Here is a 23,032-nt window from a genome sequence, read left to right on the forward strand (position 1 = left end):
TCACCACAATTGGAATTTCGTGTGTAACAGACAAAACCGCAGTTTGTGATAACCGCGGTTGAAGTTTCGTAACCACGGTTAAACTTGACTGCGGTTACTTCCGCTTCCGATTTTCAGACTGGCGTCTCACAGCCCTAATCCAGGCTTCTCGGCGTTGTATGTCGCGCGTAGCTGACGGGAAGCGCAAAAAACGCTCGTTCTTGTCACCCTTGGCCAAAGAGGTGCACTTGTACGCAGCACACGAAAGCGGCATTGCATTTAAACGACACAAAAGTGGCTAGATATTTGCAGTTCACGTTGCCGACGATGCATGGGTCTCAGCCGAGTATCGGTGGACGCTGCAGACGAATGGTGCAGTGGCCCTCCAAACAGTTTCTCGCGTTCACCGCTAGGGCTTCGCGCATGCGCAGTGGCGTCTTGAAAAAGGCGGATTCGCCGCTCGCTAGCGCGTTGCGTTCGGGTTACCCGAAATTTTAAAGGCCCTCCAATCTCGGTTCCCGTATTCTGAACCTGCCTATTGACTTTATTGCGTCTCAGTGTTGTGCGTGTATATGCAAGAAAAATATTTTAAGGAGTGACGAACTTTTTGACACGTTTCAAAGTTCAAAACCTAAGCGTGTTTTTGCAAACTACTTTTTATAACTTTTGGGCCTGTAAATTTACCAATCCAGATCTTGGGTTAAATCGTTGATTGATTTTAGGGTTTAACGCGCCGACGCAACGCAGGCGATGAGGCACGCCATAGTGGAGGGCTCCGGATTAATTTTGACCTCCTGGGGATCTTTAACGTGCGCCGAAATCTCGTACACGCGGGCGTTTTTGCTTTTCGCCTCCATCAGAAAAGCGGCCGCCGCGGCCGGGAATCGAACCCGCGACCTCGTGCTCAGCAGCGCAACGCCTTAGCAACTGAGCCACCGCGGCGGGTCTTGGGTTAAATCACTGCAACGTTTAGCCATAACTTCGTGTCATTACTGATTTCACGCAAACAAAGCTGCACCAATGAATTTTCTGCGGAATCAGCGAGTGAAAGCTGAAGTGTAGAAAGTCATGAATTTTTGAGCTTGCAGTCTTTCTTTAACGCAGGAGCTGAAATAAAACGGCATTTCAGCAAATATGGGATAAACTTGTTTTCAAAGATAGCTTAAGACACCGTAAAAAATTGCAGCAGTCCATCTCATCCCCAGGGCCTTCGAAAGCAGGGGAAGAGAAACGAGCTCGAGCCTTCCTATTTCTCCCCCCGTCAGTGTTCACAAAAAGGAGGGACTAAGTCTTCGTAGGTGTTGGCACGATTACACAAGCCCTGGCACCAAAACCAAAAAAAAAAAAAAAAAACAGCTGGCTGGAGTGTTCCGAACAGAGTGGTCCAGCAGGACTGAGGCATTTTTCAGGAACGCGCGTCCCATCTGCCAAATCTAATCCCAATTTAATTACCTATTCGCCTTGCTTTCTTTCTTGTATATCTTGTTACTGGTCCACTACTGTCATCATAGTCTTGCTGTTCCTGTAAGGGGTAAAAATTACTTTCCCCTGCTTTTATTCAGGATGTCAATTTACCCCCCGTAAATTGCGCTTGCATGCGAATTTCGAGTGTCATTCAGGGGGCATGATTTCTCCTTCCTAACCAAATTGGCGTAGTTGCTATGTTATTAAGGATGTTTGAAATTGATAAAATCGGTTACTTAAAATGAATTGCGTTTGATTGAAGGTTCACTTGTTAAATCCGGGGCCGACATCTGGTGGAAACTATTTAGACGCTGAAAGAAAACGCGCTTGTTCAGAACCGCAAAATTTTAAAGCAAAGATTTCCACCTCTACCAGCCAACGGTTCCTTCGTGGCGTGCGGGACAAGAAACTCCCAACGCGTCTGGGGAGGGGGAGGGAAGTTTACACTCACGAAGCGTTCCCCGCGCGCTGCTCACACCGGCGGGAGCGTCGGCGGGATGGCTTTGTCGTCTGCTTTTACGGCGGTTGTTCTGGGCTTGTTTTGGCGCAGCTTCGCCTGCATTACGCGCTTCCTTTGCACGGCTTGATAACCTTGTTCTACAGAACCTCCTGGGTAACTTGAAACCGACGGAATTAAGTGGTCGTTAAGCAAAAATACGTCAAGCATTGGTTTGCTGGTCAGAAGACAAAATGTAGAGACAACGTAGAGACAACGTAGAGACACCTGGCCGCTAGAGAAACGCTCCCCTTTCCGCACTGCTTTCCATGAATGGGACTTCGTTTTCTAAATTGGTGAATACCAATTCAGTTGTGTTTTAGGAGGTATTACAAAAGGCGAAATGAGCAAGTGGTTCTGATAAATAGCGACCATAAAAGTTCCCTCAGCTTTCTCGCAATTCTCAAACTTACTAAACTAACTAGTTTAAATTAGTATAAATGGGAATCACTAACGTCACATGCCGAATTATTTTGCTGTCTGCCCTTCTGTCGCGCGGTGGTGTAGCCCCAAGCTAGCACATCAGGATGGCTAGGTTCCGCTGTCTCACTCTTCGAAAGACGCCCCTCGCCGTTTTATTTCTGCTGGCGCAGGGCAGGACTGCAGCGGCGGCGTGCGCCGATAGAGCCAGGCCGTGGCCGGCGCTGCTGCGTTCGGGACACCACCCCCGCTAATTCCAGGAAAACGACTAGCAGAATGTCTGGTTTCGCTCTTCGTAGAGCCACGTGTGTGAACTCAAGTGACGTCGCATGGGCGATTGTATGTAGGCTCAATTCACATCTAGTTCAGCAGCGTACTTTAGGACAAATTTTTGACTTGAAATAAAAATAGCGGAACATGCTGTGCTGTGGGAAAGTAATTCAATATCGTTGGTGAAAATAGTCCACGCAAGTGTCCCTTTCTAAACATCTTTACGTAAAATGAAGGGTGATTCGACACTAAACGAAAAAAATAAAGGACGCTCCCGTAAGGCTTGACGGTAGCGAAGCTGTATACGCAACCTTCACGACCATCCCGATTGTCTAAGTCCCCGAATGCAGCCGAGTGGCTTCTTCTTCGCGGCCGCAAGAACCTTTATTCGATCTTTGTTGCTATAACGGCCAAGAAGAAGCAAATCCAAGAAGCAGAACGAACGAATGGAACGCGCATGCTTAAACTAGACGCACGCACGTGCAACGTGTACACTATCACGGTTTCTGTGTCGAGCGGGAGGCGTGATTCCTCTCCCCACAGTCACAGCCGAATGAAAAATTATTTTGACTCTCGGGTACTAACTCACGATCGTATTGATTGATTGATTGATTGTGGTGTTTAACGCGCCGACGCAACGCAGGCGATGAGGCGCGCCGTAGTGGAGGGCTTCGGATTAATTTTGACCACCTGGGGATCCTTAACGTGCGCCGAAATCTCGAACACACGGGCGTTTAACTCACGATCGTAGCCAAGTGGATAAGACGACTGACTCTAACTCCGTTGATCTACCACACGCGGGCTCGAATCCTGCCGATGCCGGTGATTTCTTTATGCTGTTATATTGAGTTTTGTGAAACGCCGGGATCAACAAATTGCTAAACAGCTTCGCTCTTAAAAGGCCTAACAGCCATTACAAAGCCCCCCATCTCAAAGTTATACGGCTTGATGTTGTCCCAAATGTCAGTCGATATTTCTGTGCGAAAAAAATAACGTTCAGCTTTCCAGAAGTTGGTGGAGCGTGCTTGTACTTCGGAACGCTTTGTTACTTAATTGCATCTTGAATGTCGGAATGTTTGCCGTTCAGACTAGTTCTGTTAGCACAGGAAACCCAGGAATATTACTTCCGAGACCGATTTAAGGTTCGGAATGGGTCTACAAGCAACCCTTCAGGGATGGCGGCGGCGAACCTCTCCCGGACCTACAAAATGACCTCAGCATTCTGAGTCAGAGTGCTGCGTAAGTTCTTAGCTGCTGAATGTCTTCTGCTAACAATGTGAAATTGGCACATAAATGTGCCATGTTCCGTTTAGTATAGCGCCGTGTTGAAAAGTCTGGGCGGGGAAGCTTATTTTGACTCCAAAGCAGTTCGTGTCCCTCCGAAATCTTTGTTGTAGTAGTTTTCCGTCTATAACCGAGTTCCCCAACGGGCGTCAAGTGGCTATGGTAGAACAGGCACAATCGGTGACTGATCTATTTATTTATTTATTGTACCTCAAATGCCCCGAGTAGGGGTATTTGAGGTACGACACGAGCGGTATTTGAGACACGAGCGCACCTGGAAATAATCTTGTTTTACTGCAGTTATTTATTCGTTGCCAGAACAGAACATCCTCAGCTCTTGACAACACCGCCGAATCCCATTGACAGTAGTACAATGAATTGCAATAATTCTGCATAAATAGTCATCCCATTCTGCAGGAGTGGATGACTCGCAAAGATGCTGACGATAACACCATTCAGTAGTATGCATGGTATACAAATTAAACATTAATGAGCTATCCCTTAAAGGCTAACTGCAACAAGATTTTCGGTCCCTAATTGCACTCTTCTCCGGTAGTATTACTTCAAAAGATCTACGTGCAAAATTGGAAGGCCCAAATATGCATCGCTGCATTGTAAAAGAAAATCTAAAATTGCTCTTTCCCAAACCGAAACTGCAAAAATGGCAGCGAGTAGGGCCAGTCGGAAGTGACGTTACGCTCAGAGATCGAGTGGGTGCGGCAAGCGGATTCATTCACGGCCGCCTCCGAGAAGACGGCGCGCAGTTAATGCGTTTCGGCTCATTTGTTTCTTCAAAAACTCAAAACATGGGCGAAAAAAAGTTAGGAAGTCCGTGCAACCATTACTTCTTCCCTGTGAGCGGCTGAGACGCGCCTGTAGTCATCGTGTAAAAGGTAAACACCGTCATGGTGCGTCGTGGTGCAGGTGAGCGCTAGGAAATAGGCACACAACAGGCAGTGTTGAGTGCGAGATGGGCGCTGCAACCGGGCATATAGGGTGTGCTGATTGAACAACGCTGAGTTTGTAAGAGAAAACAAAACAAAAAAAAAAAAAACCTACCGTGGCAGGAAAGCGCCGAAGCATGCCGGCTATCGCATAAGAATTCGGTTTCAGCGCCCATTACCCAAGTACAAATCCGGGATTTTATTATCATTTTTACGAGAATTAGGGTCATTTTTTGATTTTACCATGGCTTGCAGCCGTTCGCTATCAGCCGTGCTCATCAAGCGTCCCCGGAAATACGTCATCGTTGCCAACAGGAACCGACGATTACGACAAAGGCAGCAACATGTGAAGACTCACCTGAATCTGTAATTAGCGCAGCACCAGCTGATATATGGAAAGAAGGACAATGATAGTATGACCGAAACGAAAGAAAAGTTAGGTGAACCCAGGAGGCGTGCCTGCACAGGGAAGGTCGTTTTATGCACGGCCGATGGTAGAATGCTTGGAAGACCATCGCCAGCCGTGTCCGCAACTGATGCAATCACACCAACGCAGCCCTCCCATTGTAACCTATGCCGGCACTAACATTGTGTCACCTAACTAAAAAGAGAGGCAAAAGATTAACACCAATGTCTCAAAAACCAAGACATGTGCACATTACGATCAGAAAATAACCGGAATGTCTGCTATATAGTAAGAAAAAGAAACCAGTGTATACACTAATTTTTAATTTACATTTCAAATTTTCCGCGGTTCTGTCACAGCCGCAATGTGTGTGGGGCAAACAACTGATGGCACCACACGACCAAAATAAGAAAAATTGGCTGTGGCTTAACTTACTTATGCCTGAGTGAGCGTAGCGAGACATACGGTTAATGTTATAGTTTAGCTTGGTTCGCTGTACGGTTACGACGCTTCTTGAGGCGTGCGGCTCATTCATCCTCCGTCTCCTCGGCTCGCTGCCTCCTATTGGTTTCGTTCCGACGACAAAGCCTGACTTCTTTCAGTCTCTCCGACTCACTTTCCATATCAGACGATGAATGCCACCGAGCCGCCTTTTCTATTTATACAACGCAACGCCGGCTCCATCTGTTGTTGCAATGCGGTTTCACCGGCTCCTCCTCTGACGTCATGCCAGATGGCGCGGCGAGCGGCGCCGCCAGCGACTCCTTCGTCTCAATGGTGCCGTGACCAGGATTCGGGGAAGACTACGTCGTCGACGCTGCCAGCCCCCTCAGCGTCAACGGGCTGGCTGCAATTTAACGTTGATCGGACAAGCGTCACTGGAAGGAACAAGGCCGTGGAGTAGCATCGCAGAATCACGACAACAGGGGAAGCCACAGCGCGGTATTCCGTATAAACATGAACACAGAATACTCGCGAAGAAGCGCAAAGCGCTGCGAGGGCAGGCTACCACCCTTGTTAATGATGTTGATCATAAGCTTGTGACGCAGGTAGATCGGAGCGCGTTGGAAACGCTACGTAACCAAGTAACGCTAGGTAACCAAGTAAAGCAAGTGAACAGCCAAATAGAGCACGTTTTGACAGTAGAAAATGCAGAAGCCGAGTTTGAAAGAGTGCTCGAATATGAAATGACGACAGGGGAGACCTTATCCAAGATTGACTTGAAACTCGAGGAATACGAGCTGAGTTCCCGCACATTCCATCGTGCTCAAGAAAATAATGCCAATATTGACATGCAAGGTACTAACCGCACGGAACCTAGTGACGTGGTGAAGCTACCAAGGCTCAATATGATCAAGTTTGACGGATCCAGGTAGCTATGGCCCCGGTTTTGGAATCAATTTTAAACGACAATACACGACAGAGAGAGCATGCCGAAGAAGCAAAAATTTAATTACTTGCTGGCATCGTTTACAGGGGAAGCTGCGTCACTAGTCGTAGTGTTGATGTTCTCAGAAGAGAACTATGGCCACGCTGTAGAACTAGGCTACTGAGGGAAGCCTTCGGGAAAGAGGAGAATCTGCGAGAGGTCTATATGAAGGAGCTTACAAGTCTCGAAGCTGTAAAGAGCAAGAAAGACCTAACTGGAGCCAAACGGCTTTATAACAAGGTACAGCTCAAAAAACGAGGACTCGAATCATTGGAGTCAAACTGGAAATTTGTGCACCGATGGTACTGACATTGATCAAAAAATCTTTGCCTTCCGATGATGGTGGACTTCAAGATGAAGAAAGCCACAAAAGAAACAAACAACGTTACAGGATCGTCGCTATCTGCATCGGACGCCAGTGTTCAAACAATCCAGAGACTGTTAAATTTTCTGCGAATTCACATCAGCGGCAGAGAAGGAGAACTTGACGACCGAAGCAACAACCAAGGGGAAAACCATCACGCACCCAAGACGAACGTCAGACCTAAGTGCAGGATGTCAAGTTTCCACACCGTCGCAAGCAAAAAGTGCGTGTTCTGTAAAAAACACGGACATTATGCAGAAGACTGCAGACGGACCATCGCGCTGAACAAAAAGAAGGCCGTGCTTCAACGGGAAAATCGATGCTTCCGATGCACCAGAACAAACCATGCGGCGCGAATTTGCCGAGCCGACGTTCACTGAAAGACCTGCAAAAAAAAAAGACACGTCAATGCGCTGTCCCAGAAAACGCGACCACGATAGGAGCGACGAAGAAACGATGACCAAGGGCCAGAAGGAGTCAAGCCAAACTGCATTCAGTCGGTCGTGCAATATTAACAAACAACAAACAAACATCTCTGTGCATCTTGCTACAAACTGCTGTCTCTTCGACGGAAGGGCAGAAATCTGGCAGCTATGCAAGAATAATGCTTGAAACTGGGAGCCAACGATCCTTCATCCTTCAAAGCTTAAGTCGCAAAAACTAGGATGCAAAAAGAAAAGAATGGAGAGGCTAACCGTTGAGTCGTTCTGTGGCGCCGAGAAAGAAATGCAAATGAGGGTTGTGGAGGGAAAAATTAAGAGGCATCCATCCAAAAAGAGATTATGAAATAGACATGATCTCTAAAGGCAAGTTGCCATCACCACCAATGAGAATAGTGGAGGAAGTGAAAGCTTTAGGACTGACATTAGCAGATGACCTGACGAAGTACCACAAGACAAGGGCCCCATTAACAACATCGTTGCTCGTCAGAGCGGATTATTATTGGGAGATCGTTACGGGGCGAACAAAACGGCTCCAAGACAAAGTAATGGCCGTGGAAACGATTTTACGGTGGATGTTACATGGGCCAACGCAATTTTGAGCTCAACCAATGAATTCGTCAACCGTGATAGTGCTGAAGGTAACCACTACAAATGAAGATATCAACGAAGAAGTAAAAAGGTTTTGGGAACCAGAATCAATAGGCATCAGCGACAACAGAGCTCACGCCAAGACAATTCAGACAACGATGGAGTACATAAGTACATCTAAGACACCATGGCTTTCCAGGACGAAGGTTACGCAGTTAGGCTTCCTTGGAAGGAACACGTCACGTTGGATGAAAACAAGTCGGTCGCCGAAAAGAGACTTTTACAGGTAATCAAAAAACTGCTTGAGGGCCCCAAAAATCTTCAAGCATACGCTAAGGCAATACGAGAGTATATAGAATCAGGTATAGCTGAGAAAGTGAGCACAGAAGAACACAAAAAAATGAAAGAACTTCGCTTACTATGTGTCACATCAGGCTGTATAAAGAGGACGGAGTGACAACCAAGATTCGAATCGTGTTTGATGCATCCGCGAGTCACACGACAGGTCGGTCGTTAAATGACAACTTATAGACTGAACCAAACCTCTGTGCGGAACGTGTGGTGGTACAGGCGACATCGGTCATTTTATTATGGACTGCCGAGAGCATGCGGGGGAGCGGTTAGCTTTGTTTAAAGAACTCTTTGAACGATTTAATTTTCCCGTAAGGCCATTGGATCACGAGGAGGGACATCTTTCTTTTGATGCTGCCATTTTTAAGGGTCACAAGCCTCAGTGAATCATGGTGAATTCCCGCGCATAGCGGTAAAAAGGTGCTTATCGGGTGAGCCATTGCCGGCATACCACTCAAGGCTAGGTCCACCCGTCAATAAACATCACCACCACCACCACCAAACCTTAACCCTGACATCGCATCCCTATTGATGAATTTCATGCAACACAAAATAGTCATGGCCGCTGACCTGGAAAATCTTTACTTCAAATAGCCGTTCCAAAGGAAAATCGGGACGCACTTCGCTTCTTGTGGTGGATTTAGCTACCGAACAAAGACTCAGAGTTCCCGACAGTTGAGACTAGGAAGGTGAAGAGAGTTGCATTCGGCACGAAGCCCAGTAGCTTTCTGTTAGCTGTAACGATTCGTCATCATCTAGATGCAGTAAGAGATGATGGAGTAAGAGTAAGATGCAGTTCCCAAACACAGTGGGTGAACTAAAGAAAGGAATTTACGTCGATAATGTGTTGCTAGGTGCTGAAGATATGTCAACTGCAGGAACCATGTGCAACAAGGCACGAAGTATATTTGCTGCAGCCGGAATGAATTTAAGGAAGTGGACAACTAGCGATTCAATCCTACGAAGTGTCTTTGAGAAGGAAGGGGAAGACCTAGGCCGGTGACTGGGACAAGAAGGAAAAACTAAAGCGCTGGGAATGAAGTGGAATTTCATAGAGGACCAAATTACCTTTCCTAGCACGGCCTGGCGTTCGGAGATAGATTTCACAGAGGTAATAAATCGTCAGCTTTTACAAGCCACTGCCAGATTATACGATGCCCTAGCTAGGACTATTGACACCCGTTTCCGTACGAGCCAAGCTGCAATTACAGGATGTTTGGAGAGGGGCATTCAAATGGGATGATCCTTTACCCATGGATATCGAACAGCTTGTATGGAGAGGACTTCAGAGCCAGAGATGCTGGACGGGTTTTCGTTACCAAGATGCTCCACTCCTTTGCAAAATCGGAAGAGTTATCGACTCTGCACGTATTTTCTGATGCAAGCCCAAGAGCATACGAAGCAGCGGCATATCTTGTGACCACATACAGTGATGGAAGCTAGAACACCCAGCTTCTAATGAGTAAAGGAAGAGTTTCACCGTTTAGGGACTTAACACTCGCAATACTAAACTTCTGGCGGGAACGCTTGCAGCAGCGTTAGAAAATACATCGTGGACAACTTTGTCGGGAATATCAAAGACGTCAAGTTCTGGACGGACTCACAAATAGTGCTCTGCAGGGTCAAATCAAGCGAAATAAAGGACATTTCGTTCAAAATAGAGTAAAGGAAATCAAGAGGAAATCAAGTGCAAATCAATGGGGCTACGCAAAAAGTGAGCAAAACCCTGCCGACCTGATGACGAGGGAGATAAAAATGAAACAACTGCTTGCGTGAGAGGCTTGGTGAAGCGGTCCAGTTTGGCTAATAGGATCTTGTGAGAGAACGGTATGTGAAGCACAGATAAACAATGTGGAAGAAAGGGAGGTCGTGAACATGAAGCATTGTATGCTTACGTCACGCCATAATCAAGAAAAACTTATTGACGTGAGCAGGTTCGGATCTTATACTGATGCACGAAAGATCGCCGTATGGGTGCTACGGTATGCTGAGAAGCTACGAAAGAATAAACATGAGGTCCTATAACCGCAGAAGAACTCAACCAAGCGGAATTATTTTTCATCAGGCAAGAGCAAAAAGAACTCCTGCGTCCAGGCGACACGGCAAGGAACGGCGCGACGAACAGGAAAGCCGCATATTAAGTTCAGAAGAAACCAGCTGAACATGGAAACAAAGGACTAAGTCTTAACAAAACAGTGACAGGGACACTTCTGGGACTAAGTGTTAACAAAAAAGTGACAGGGATACTGCTGGGACCAGCAGTGTCCCTGTGGCTTTTTTGTTAACACTTAGTCTTTTGTTTCCATGTTCAGCTGGTTTCTTCTAAACTTAATATGCATCAACTAGCCCAGCAACAAACTCACAGGAAAGACGCCTCACAATTACATGGCATTAGAATATTCACGGACAGTGAAGGTGTAATCAGAGTGAAAGGACGGCTGGACCGAAGCGACATGAATTTCAACGAGAAACACCCCATTTGTACTGCAGGAAAGCAGTAAGCTTTCTGAGCTTTTGGTATAACATGTGCATTATCAGACAATGCACGGCGGCGTCTGTTTGCAGATTACGAACGACGTTTTGGGTAGTTCAAGGCTGGCAGTTAGTTCAAATGACCATTAGAAGATGCATTACATGCAGGAGATTCAACGCTCGACTGATGACTCAGGAAATGGCGCCATTGCCAGCTGACAGAGTCACCCAATGAAGTCCTTTTGAAGTTATAGGAGTCGATTTCGCTGGACCACCGTACGCTAGACAAGAAAGAGGACACACTGAGCAAAAGATGTACATTGTTATTTTCACGTGTGCGGTGACGCGAGCCCTACGTCTTGAGCTGGTGAAGAGCACTTCCTCTGAGTGCTTTATAGATGCCTTTAGAAGATTGGTGGACAAAGGGGAATGTGCAAAACCATCTACAGTGATAATGGCAGATCATTCAAAAGGTTGTAAAAAGACATCAATAAAATACTCAGGATGGAGGATGATAAAGTGCGTCTATACACGGCAAATCTTCATGTCAAGTGGAAGTACATAGCCGAGTTAGCACCATGGTAGGGCGGATTTTAGGAAAGATTTATAAGAAGTTTTAAGTCAGCCATCAGAAAGACTATTGGAAGACGGCTTATGACAGAATAACAACTCCGGACGATTGTTGTGGAAGCTGAAGGGGTACTCAGCAAAACACCGCTCACAAATGTATACGACGACCCAAACGAACCACTGCCAATTACCCCGACCGACATCATAGGCGGTAGACAGAGACTTCATCAAGACCCAACGGCCGCCGAAACATGCCTGGGAGGTTTATGGAAGAACTCCCGGGAAAGAACAGCAGCGTGGTGGGAAAGATGGCAGCAGCAATAACTAGCAGAATTAAGAAGCGCAAGCTTGAAGTCGTCAATCAACACAACGATTAAAGAAGGGGACATAGTTTTACTAGGGCACAAGCCACACCGAGCCCATTGGAAGCTGTGCTAAGTGGAGAAGATATTTCCAGGCATAGACGGCCTAGTGAGGGCATGTTTGCTGAAGACACGTGTTGGGCAGTTAATCAGGAGACCAGTACAGCTTTTGTACTCCATGCAGGGATGCTACAATTGAATCTCGCGGGCTGGAAGATGTAGAAAACCAGGGAGAAGAAACGATGAAGAAGAAGTGAAGAAGAAGTCCCCCTATGCACGTTCCAGTTGTAGTCATCATCATGCTTTTCTAGAATAAATATGTGTTCGTCGCAACGTCACCATGGCCTCCTCGATTCCTTCGTCTCAAACCGCTCACTTCGCGGTGCGGCCACCGGCCACAGCGAACCGGCGAGAATATGGCCATTGTAGCTCTCGCTATAAAATCCAGGGACATCTCCACTAAAATGAAACCTGTGGAGGTGCGAATCATGCAGTGTATAAGCGTATTCTTGGCCCCTTGGCGTTTTTGCCAACGGAGATGATACCGTTGGGGGTCCCCGCACGGGGCACCTTGAGCAATCTTGGTGACGGTACTGGCGATACCGCGGACCCCGAGCCCCCAAACATACGCTGGATCCAACCGTGGCAATGTGTTTATAGGTGAAGGGTTAGAAACCACGAACGGTGGCCGTCGGAGCCCAGGTCAAGCTCCGGCGGATGGGCTCCCCGTCTGTTCACCAGGCAGGGAGCTCCGGGACCTCTTTGACTACCAGGGTAAGGTCAAAGAAGAAAGTACCCCCGTCTCCCTGCTTTCCAATGTGTCATATGGCATTTTCTAAACCCCCCCCCAAACGTGATCGGTCCCTGAAAAGGGGCCGCACCGAAGTATCTTTTCCTCCTTTGTCTTCGATCTCCATTCCAAAGCCCGATAATTTCTCGCGCTTCCTGGTAATGGAATCCCTAGATAAATCAAAACCCATCACTTCCCAGTCTGTCTTTCTCATTTCCAAGTTTCTTGAAAGCCTTGTAGGCAAATCGTACAAGGCTAAAAAGCTCACAACCGGAGAAGTCCTAATAGAAGTCCAAAACAAACAACAATCCTGTAACCTCTTGAAGCAAACGCGCATGGTCGATGTTGATATCAAGATCACGCCCCATCGCAGTCTGAATAGCTGCCAGGGCGTCATCTCTGATAGAGATCTAATAAATGAGACTGAAGCAGATCTGCTTGACGGCCTTCGCGATCAGGGCGTGACAGCAGTGCGGCGAAACACGATACGCCGAAACGATCAAATTATACCTACCAAACACATCATCTTGACGTTTGACCGCTCAACACTTCCTGAGTCGGTCAATGCAGGCTTCATGAGATGTCCGGTCCGACCCTACGTGCCAAACCCACGCCGCTGCTTCAAGTGTCAGCGGTTTGGGCACGGCACAACCTCTTGCCGTGGTAAACCGACGTGCGCAAAATGTGCAGCACACGATCACCTAACCGACAATTGCGAATCCGAGAGCTTCACCAGTGCGAACTGCCAGGGACCGCACGCTGCCTATTCCAGGAGCTGCGAAAAATTCAAACAAGAAAAACAGATCATCGCCTTGAAAGTAAACGAGAACATCACCTTCCCAGAGGCGCGAAAGAGGTTCGCCTCTTTCCCCCTGTGCAGGTACGCCGACGCGGCTCGCCGGGGGGCGGAGCGGCGTCTGGTTTCGGCGGGGACCCAGTACCGAGAGTCGGACTTGGTCCCGCCTCCGCCCCCCCCTGGGTTGCCTCTTGCAGCCCAACCCGCCTCCGCACCGCTCGCTGAGCCAGCAGCGGCTGTGGGGGCATCCACGTCCGGTGGGGATGCTGCTGCATCCACCGTTTCCCCCTCTCCACCGGCCCGAAGCACACGCGAGGGCCCGGACGAGATGGAGACGGAGGCAGTCGCAGCGACCCCCTCCGCCGCCTCACTGCCTGTGCCATCTGTGGTGCTCCCCACGCCTTCGGCACTGGCAGCGCAGGCAAAGAACACCCGAAAGGGTACCATGTCAAGGGGGCCCAGTCCGCTGGGCACCCCCTTGCCTTCAGATGACGACATGGACGTCGAGCCCTTCCGGCTTTCATCGCAGCGGAAGGAACGGGCTGCGACGTCCAGGTCAGTAGAGAAGGTCAGAAAACCCCTTCCAAGAGTGCAAGCCCCGAAAGACCCTACATAAATAGTCACACTCCAGTAGCTCTGAACACATAATAATGGGAAGAGAAAATATTGTTCAATAGAACTGCAGAGGCCTTCTGAATAATCTTGACGACGTTTATGAGATTCTGCACGCCAATCAGCCAAGTATAATGTGTGTCCAGGAAACACATCTGAATTCCAAACACACAAATTTCTTGAATAGTTGCATGGTATACAGGAAAGACAGGGATGGATGCACACACTCTTCTGGCGGTGTTGCCATAATCGCCCGCAAATCCTTAGCATGCCACCCTGTCACCTTGAACACCGTCCTTGAGGCTGTAGCCATTCGCTCAATAATATTTAATAGGTTGATAACGGTATGCTCCATATACATTCCTCCTGATGTTGCACTTACGAGCTCCGACTTCGAGGCGCTGGTTGACCAGCTGCCCGAACCATACATCCTTACAGGCGACCTTAATGCTCACAACTCTCTTTGGGGCTCTTCCAGAACGGATGCCCGAGGTCGCCTGATAGAGAAATTCCTGACATCTTCTGGAGCATGCCTTTTCAACAATAAACAGCCTACATATCATAACATAGGACACAACACATACTCATGTCTTGACTTGGCTATTGGCTCCGCAGTTCTCTTTCCTCTTCTCGAGTGGGGTGTGGGAACTGACCCATATGGTAGTGACCACTTCCCCACCTCACTTAGATATATAGGTAAAGGCCCATGCAGTCCATCTTCCCACAATAGGTTCAATGAAGCACGAGCTAACTGGAACACATTTACAGAGACATCGAAACTACACCACACATCCATAGCACACCTACACGTAGATGAAGCCGCACAACTCCTCACGGCGCACATCCTCGACGCCGCCGAAAAGTCCATTCCCCACGCCTCTGGTGCACCGCGCAACCAGCGGAGGCCGTGGTGGAATGAGGACTGTAGGCGGGCGCGAGAGGCCCAGAACAAGGCGTGGGGTGTCCTTCGTCGGTACCCCACATCGGGTAACCTCATTTTGTTCAAACGGGCCAAGGCGTTAGGAAAACGTGTGCGCCGTGAGGCAAAACGAGAGAGTTGGCACACCTTCTTGACATCCATTAATTCATACACAGACACACACAAAGTCTGGACACGTATACGCAAGCTCAAAGGACAACAGACACACAGCCTGCTCCTGGTTAGCACAACAGGGGACACACTGGAAGACCAGGCTAACACACTTGCACAACACTTCGAACACGTGTCTAGTTCAGCACACTACACAAACACTTTCATGAAACACAAAAAATCTGCAGAAAAAAAGCCCTTACACGACAAAGACAAATCAAAAACTTGTTACAACTCTGAATTCACTCTCTATGAGTTGAGGGCTGCCCTGAGCACGTGCAAACCTTCAGCTCCAGGCGCAGATAAGATTACATACACCATGATACAACACCTACACCCAGACACTCTTGAAACACTCTTACACCTATACAATAAAATATGGCTTTCGGGGTACATCCCACGCTCTTGGAGGGAGGCCATAGTAGTGGCTGTCCTAAAGGAAGGGAAGGACCCTTCCTCTCCTGCCAGTTATCGCCCCATTGTCCTGACAAGCTGCCTGTGTAAGCTCTTCGAGAAGATGATAAACAGGAGACTTGTGTACTTCTTAGAGTACAATGGTCTTCTCGAGAGCTGTCAGGCGGGCTTCAGGGCGGGGCGATCTACCAACGATCAACTCGTTGCGTTAGAGTATTATATCAAAGATGCTTTCCTCCACAAGCAGTACTGTATGACAGTCTTCTTTGATCTTGAAAAGGCGTACGATACTGCTTGGCGGTACGGCATCCTCAGCGATTTGAAGTCCTTTGGTATGTCGGGTAACATGTGGAACACGCTTACCAGTTACCTCTCTGAAAGAACGTTTCGCGTGCGAGTTGGAACTGCACTCTCTAGAGTTCATGTGCAGGAAAACGGTGTTCCGCAAGGTGGAGTTTTGAGTTGCACTTTGTTTATTGTAAAAATGAACTCTCTTCGGAAGGCTCTGCCACCAACCATTTCCTGCTCAATCTATGTAGACGACGTGCAATTATCCTTTAAGTCTTGTAACCTGTCTGTCTGCGAGCGCCAAGTCCAGCTTGGTGTTAACAAGCTAGCTGGCTGGGCAGATAGCAACGGTTTTAAATTTAATCCGGGAAAGTGCACTTGTGTTTTGTTTTTCAAGAGGCGTGGTATCCGGCCGGATCCTGACATTCAACTGAATGGTGTCTTGATTCCTGTCAAAAAGGAACACAAGTTTTTAGGCATAACCTTTGACGAAAAGCTTACATTCATTTCACACGTAAAACAGCTAAAACATAAATGCCTAAAAACAATGAATATCCTTAAGGTTCTGTCGCACATCTCTTTTGGTGCTGACAAACAACTTCTTTTACGTGTTTTTACCATCTTGATAGGTTCACGATTGGACTATGGTAGTGTTGTTTATGGGTCAGCAAGTAAAACATCCCTGAAAATGCTGGACCCTGTGCTTCATCTGGGGCTCCGCTTGGCGTGTGGCGCCTTCCGGACTAGTCCAGTTGAAAGCCTGTATGTCGAGTGCAACAAATGGAACCTACAACGTCAGCGAGCATACACAGACCTCCTTTATGCTTTTAAAATTTCATCCATGCCTCACCATCCTTTTAAATCAGTTTTTTATGATAGATCCATGAGTGAACTCCTTTTAAATCGACCATCGTTCTCTGCGCCCTTCTCTTACAGAGTTGGAGAGGAAGCGTCAGAGCTTTCTGTCTCCTTTTTAGACACCATACAAAGTTCTCGAACAGATTTTATAGCACCATGGCATCTCCGCCCTGTATCATGCGACACATCTTTCGCACAGGTAGACAAAAACCGAGCTCCCACATGTGCAGTTCTGCAGCACTTCTTGTGTCTGCAGCAGAAGTACCAATATTCTGAATTTTATACGGACGCCTCTAAAACTTCCACCTCGGTGTCCTGCGCGGCGCATGGGCCCGGCCTTAGTGTCACGAGAACTCTTAACAGTAATACAAGTATCTTTACGGCAGAGGCTTATGGTGTACTTCTGGTTGTTAATCATATCCTTCAAAGCCACATCCCACAATCCATTATATATACAGATTCTCTCAGTGTTGTGCGGGCGTTGTCGTCAACAAAGGCTTCAAAAAATCACGTTATAAATTTAATAGTCAAGGGTATTATGTCTGTGTATGTACGCAAATTTGAACAGGTTCTTTGCTGGGTCCCTGGCCACTGTGGTATAGCCGGGAACGAAGCAGCGGACCGAATGGCTGCTGCTGCTACACTCTTGAATACAGTAGACATAACCACATTACCCTACACCGACGTAAAACCACACATCAGACTACAACTTCGCAAAACATGGCAAACACACTGGAGTGAACAGACAGACAACCAGTTACACGTAATAAAACCTCACTTGGGACCGTACACCTCCGACACACGGAACAGATACATAGAAGTCGCCTTGGCTAGATTACGGATAGGGCACACGCACGCAACGCACTCGCACCTGCTCACTGGATCTCCAAGACCTCTGTGCAGCAGGTGCGGAGAGGCCCTATCCGTGATCCACATCCTCATACAATGTAAGGCACTCGACATTACACGACGAAAACACTTCCCACAACTACACGCACGACATATTCCACCACACCCGTCATACTTCTTAGGAGACGAAGCCCTGTTTTCAATCAAACGCGTTTTCGAGTTTCTCACTGACGTAAAATTTTTACACCTCATTTCTTATCATGCATGTTGACAACCTGGCCCTTTACACCAGTCATCTTCATTACGTTGTGTTTTACTTTGTTTATTTTTACTAAAATGTTCTTTTACTTCCATGTCACTTTCATGTAATCACTTTTGTTTGGCGCTCTTTGCCCTTAGTCGGCCTTGCGCCATTAAACTCTAAACATAATCATCATCATCATCATCGATACCGTTGGGGGTAGAGCTATACATCTTTGCTGTAATAGTCTCGTGTCCTTGAAGCACGAAGCATTCTAGTGCGAGGCGTAAACGAGTGTTCCGTGGTTTTTTAGTACGTGTTACGATGCGTTCTAGCTCCAAGCATAGACGAGTGTTCCGGTGTCTTTTTAGTACGCTTTGCGTTCTAGCGCGTGGCGTAACCGAGTGTGTTGTTGTTTTAGTACCATGACTAAATGATACGATGGTAACGACAACGACGATATGAGACGCCAACATACCGATCCGCTAAGACGTTTTGCCCTTAAAAACACCAAAGAACTGTTTAGGGAGGTCATCCAAGGAAACAATCACACACGAATCCTATGTCCCTACTCAGAATCGATACAACAGTTCACACAATTCCCGAAAGTGAGGACGGGCTATCGCATGCAAGAATAGACCCCCCTTCCATCGCGGCGAAGAAACGCTGCGGAAATATCTGTTGATATTGTAAAGGTTACATTCATGTGCGGGGAAGAAAACTGCTGAAGCCGCCGTTTCACAGCACGTTACAACAGTTGGTCGGATCTTCTGCAGGAGAGACTAATAAAAGAACGGCTCGAAGTGGTAAATAAAAGCTTGCAGTCAGGAAAAGAGTCACACGACAGCCTTATTATTTGCGAAACGTCGACAGAGAAAAAAGTCATTTATGATTGCCAAGTTCACAAAATTTTCAGGCTCGTTCAGATGGGATGTGAACCTCGAGCCGGTGGGGCTTCTGAACTAGCCAACAGGCACCTTTGCTTTATCCAGAAGTGGCTTTCCATGATTAACCTTATCCCTGGCTGGTATTTTTTTACCAGGAACCTGAAGCATCACCGGCTGCATAACCTGACGTTTAGAGGCGGGGTTCCTCGTTATCCGTACTGTCACGGACAACCACCAGACAAACACGGCCATGTTCCGATGCATATTCGAGGATAGCACACTCGAGCATGCATATTGTACTACGTCTAGTACAAGAAAAGGACTCATTATTTTTCTCATTTACCCGAACCATATGCTAGAGACCCAAAGAACGAATTTGCTTCGCTTCCGCCGCGGCTGCCTTCGTTTCAGAGCCGCTGCCGCGGCGCCGATAGCGAACGCCGCAGGCGACACGCCGAAGTGAAAGTTAACTATCATTCTCACAGGCGGAGAGGAGCATTGGGTAGGCCGCACCAAAGGGGGGAGATCGAGCGGCCGTGGTTGAGGTAACAAAAAAAGCCAAAGAAGTGCGGGTCTGCCTTCCTGTGCACCGCAAAAATGTAATCCTGACGCCATATGCCATATCTCGTTAAATATTTCCAACACCACAAAAAACGTCTTCGGCACGTAGGTCTCCGTGTACAGAAAATAAGGACACCTGTGCCAAAAATCTAGCCTCGATAGTCACCCCAAGACCGCCTCTTTTTACACTGCCTAGCTACTTTTGACATATCATGCTACGGAATTCCGGCCATATATTCCCTCCCGTGGAGTACTGCAAGGTGCTACGGCCATGGAGTACTGGATGAAAAACAGGTGCACCTACTTTGGGGTGAGTCATGAGCAAAGCCGGTTCCAGAAGTTGATCCATGGATGAGTCGTTGGGGAAGCGGACGTACAGGCTGCAGTACTGCGCTCTGACCAGTTCACGGCCTGAATGGCTGTCCCGCACCACAGTCTCCAGGCACTCATCGAAGGAGCCCAGATCGACGCCTGTGCCTGTGAACAGACCGCTGGGAACCTTGCCCGTGGAGTCGACCACTGCGCAAAGGAAGCCAGGTTTTAGGTTTTTTTTAGTATTGTTCTTTCCGTGCTGTCGCAACAATAATGGGGGTTCTATCAACAAAAGTTCCTTTATTCACGCGACACTTCCTCGGGTGTTGGATCAGCAAAGGCCACGTCGCTTTGATTTGTATATTGTCCTGAAACAAGGCATATAGCCCATTAGGCTGATGGAATATTTTAAGGAGCTTGCTTGGTATGTGTAATATCAAAATTCTCATTTTTTTCTTGGAATTTGATGTAAGAAGTGGCAGTAATCTTAGAATTTGGCGTTTGAAGTTTTACTGTCGACAATAATGGAGCGCCTTAAAGATATTTTTCACGGCCTGTCAACACATTTATTGTGCAGTCCTTTTTTGGCGTCCTACAACCAAGAGAATACGTATGTGACATTGCTTTATCATTCGACCAAGCTGGGCAATAGACACTTTGTTTTATTTTGAAAAGCTTTTCTTCATGTCGTTCTATGGAGTCGCCTACTACTATGAGTTGTCAAATCGGGGCCCTCCAGCAAACCTCATACACGGGATTAAAGCTGAAGTGAGCAACGGGAAACCATGTGTTCTAATAAATAGGGTTTCTTTATCACTTGCTGATACCACAATATCACGTGTGGCACAATGTTCTGCGTTGGAGCCACTGCTTTTTCTGATTTTTAATAATGACTTTTTACAGTTTTCGAAGTCCTCCGTTAAACTTTATGCAGATGATTGCGTATTGTATTTCGTGCTTTGATGACACCATGGTCTTCCAGTCTGACCCTAATAAGCCTGTGTCTTCTGTGCTTAGTTCTAGGTGAGTTTAAATCTAAATAATAGTTTTCATGCACGATTTAATGACAAAAAAGGTGGTTTCAACGTCTTATTTTGTAAAGTCAAATTTAACCCTTTCAGCCGTGGTGGTGTCAAGTTACGTCATCACCCTCAAGTTCCTCTAACTCTAAGAGAACGAAGCGAAAACTGCTACTTTACTGGGGGATTGTTCTTCAATGATGCCTGTTGCGATAGCTATTACTTTCGTTTCATTTTAGGGGAGCTGGACGCTACAAAGAAGAAGAAGCTCCGGTGAAGAGAAAATTGTGGTTTAACTCGTTTATTGATTGGAGAGGTTGGAAGTGAATGTGCCCCTGGCTACTCCATTTCACAAATACCGGGTCATAGACGCGGTATACAAGTCTACTGTGCACAACGATTTCGTGAGTACTAGTAGTTGTCTATGAAATGTCCTCCTGGGTTGGTGCTCACTGAGTCATGGTAAAAAGCTAATGCATCACCTAGTACTTTGTCGTCATTCCTGTCGAGGTAAAAACAAATTCAGGGTACGAACAACCTTGTTTTAAAGCCCCGCATCAGGCCATGGTCCTAGTAAAGATGCTAAACACACCACACGACGGTTATTTAATGGGAGTTTGTTGAATGTTCATGTCTTTGCCGTGAATATAATGGACAGTCTAGCATCACGTGGGAAACATCTTCCTCGGGCGCTCCGCATGCGCAGTGTGGTGAGTTTGCACAGTGAATTCGGAACAGAAACGACTTTGTACAAGCCGCACCGAGTCGCGTACGGTGAAGCAGACTTTCTACATTTCGTGACAGCTCCACATTCAAACGGACTGTAAGGCTGGGTCTATTGCGTACAGCAATGACAGCTTCGTGTCTTCATCAAACCACGCGTCTGCGGACCGTTGCTCACTTAGTTTCCGTTTGGTACTCCTTATATCATCAGCAAGACGAGGAACGGTGAGCTCGTCGCCGTCGTGGTGCTCCTGTTTGGCGAGTCTGTCGGCTGTCTCATTTCCTTTATTTCCTTTTAGGCCACTGTGGCTGGGTACTGTTGTGCCAGAGCGCCTGGCCCACAGGCGCTGCACGAGGCGACGCGCCGACAGCGAGGCTGAGTCACGCCTCTCCCTTTGTCGCTGCGGCGCGGCCGAATCCTGCATCTCGAAACGCTGCGGCGCGGCCGACTCCTGCATCTCGAAACGCTGCGGCGCGGCCGAATCGCTCAGCGGAGAACGACCCAAACAAGGGCATGTCGCTACGCCCGGAGGCGAGGTCACGGAGACGGCGGCGGCATCGCTCTCCCTTTCCCCATTGGCGGCGCAGCTGACTCACCGCTTCGCTACCATTCGTCGGAATTCAAACTTCAGGCAGCGACAGCCCTGATTGGAGCATTTCGAACTTCTTGGGGCCACAACGAACTCCCGGGCTATAAAAGAAGCCCGGAGGCTCTCATCGTCGGCTTTCCTCGGCGGCTTCTCTCCGGCACCAGTCTCTTCGGAAGCACCGAGTGAAAGGGTGCTGTCGCCTTTGTGCGAATGATGTAACGTTTGCTTACCCTGTAAATACTGTATATAAATGTTACTTCAACTCTTCGTCGGCTCGAGGACTTCGTCGCTCTGCTCTGCGCCGCGTCGATAGCGGACGGAGCAAGGCAACATCGCAACAGCGGAGACAGCGGTGGGATGGCCGATTCCCAACGTCGGTGACGAGCTGGATGCGAGTCACAACCTTGGCGACATCCCTGGGATCGGTCATTCCCAACAGTGGTGCCAGCGGTGGGATAGTCATTTCCCAACAGTGGATGGCAGCTGCGGGATCGACCGGCAACGGCTACTACCTGGTGTGGTAAGCGCTCGACGTTTTCTCTCAGTTCACCAGACTTCTCTAGCACAGGTTATAGTAGTTTAGAGAAGGGCTGCGTAAAGCACTGTGTATAGCTTTGATTGTTTCATGCCTAGAGAGTGTGTTGAAACCAGAGCTAGTGCCGAGAGGTAAACAAAGGAGCGTAGAGAATTACTTGCGCGTGCCTTACTAGTAGCTCGATAGTATAGGAGCGGCAAGGGAATTCTAACGCGGGTAAGCAGCAAGAGGCCAGTGCAAACGATGGAGGACCTTAAAGTGAAGGAACTCATCGAAATTTGCGAGGAGCTGGGCCTTGACTTAGGCCGTGCGAAACGGAAGCATGCGATCCTTGAGATCATGCGGAAGGAGAACGTAACGGCTGAGGAAGTCAATGAGGCCAGGGAGGATATCAAAGAGCGCCGTGAGCGCGAGGAAGCCGAAAAGAAACAGCGCCGTGAGCGCGAGGAGGCCGAAAAGAAAGAGCGCCGGGAGCGCGAGGAAGCCGAAAAGAAAGAGCGCCGTGAGCGCGAAGAAGCTGAATGGCAGAAATGGGAAACCGAGAGGCAGAAACGGGAAGCCGAAAGGCAGCTCGAGTGGATCGAGTTGATGAGGCTAGAGTCGGAGCTCCGGCAGGGATCGCCGG

The 23,032-nt window shown here is 48.0% G+C and overlaps 1 protein-coding gene across 1 annotated transcript in view; it reads right to left on the minus strand.

Annotated features, from left to right (window-relative positions):
- Nucleotides 1-23,032, minus strand: part of LOC144136972 (nose resistant to fluoxetine protein 6-like) — a 187,564-nt gene that overhangs the window by 141,364 nt on the left and 23,168 nt on the right. The window contains exon 2 of the mRNA XM_077669437.1: nt 19,533-19,747. Within this exon, the coding sequence (XP_077525563.1) occupies nt 19,533-19,747 (215 nt within the window). The remainder of the gene's footprint in view (nt 1-19,532; nt 19,748-23,032) is intronic.

Source organism: Haemaphysalis longicornis, unplaced genomic scaffold (assembly GCF_048455015.1).
Source record: "Haemaphysalis longicornis isolate Haplotype H1 unplaced genomic scaffold, Haemaphysalis longicornis Haplotype H1 scaffold_1, whole genome shotgun sequence".
Lineage (NCBI taxonomy): Eukaryota > Metazoa > Arthropoda > Arachnida > Ixodida > Ixodidae > Haemaphysalis > Haemaphysalis longicornis.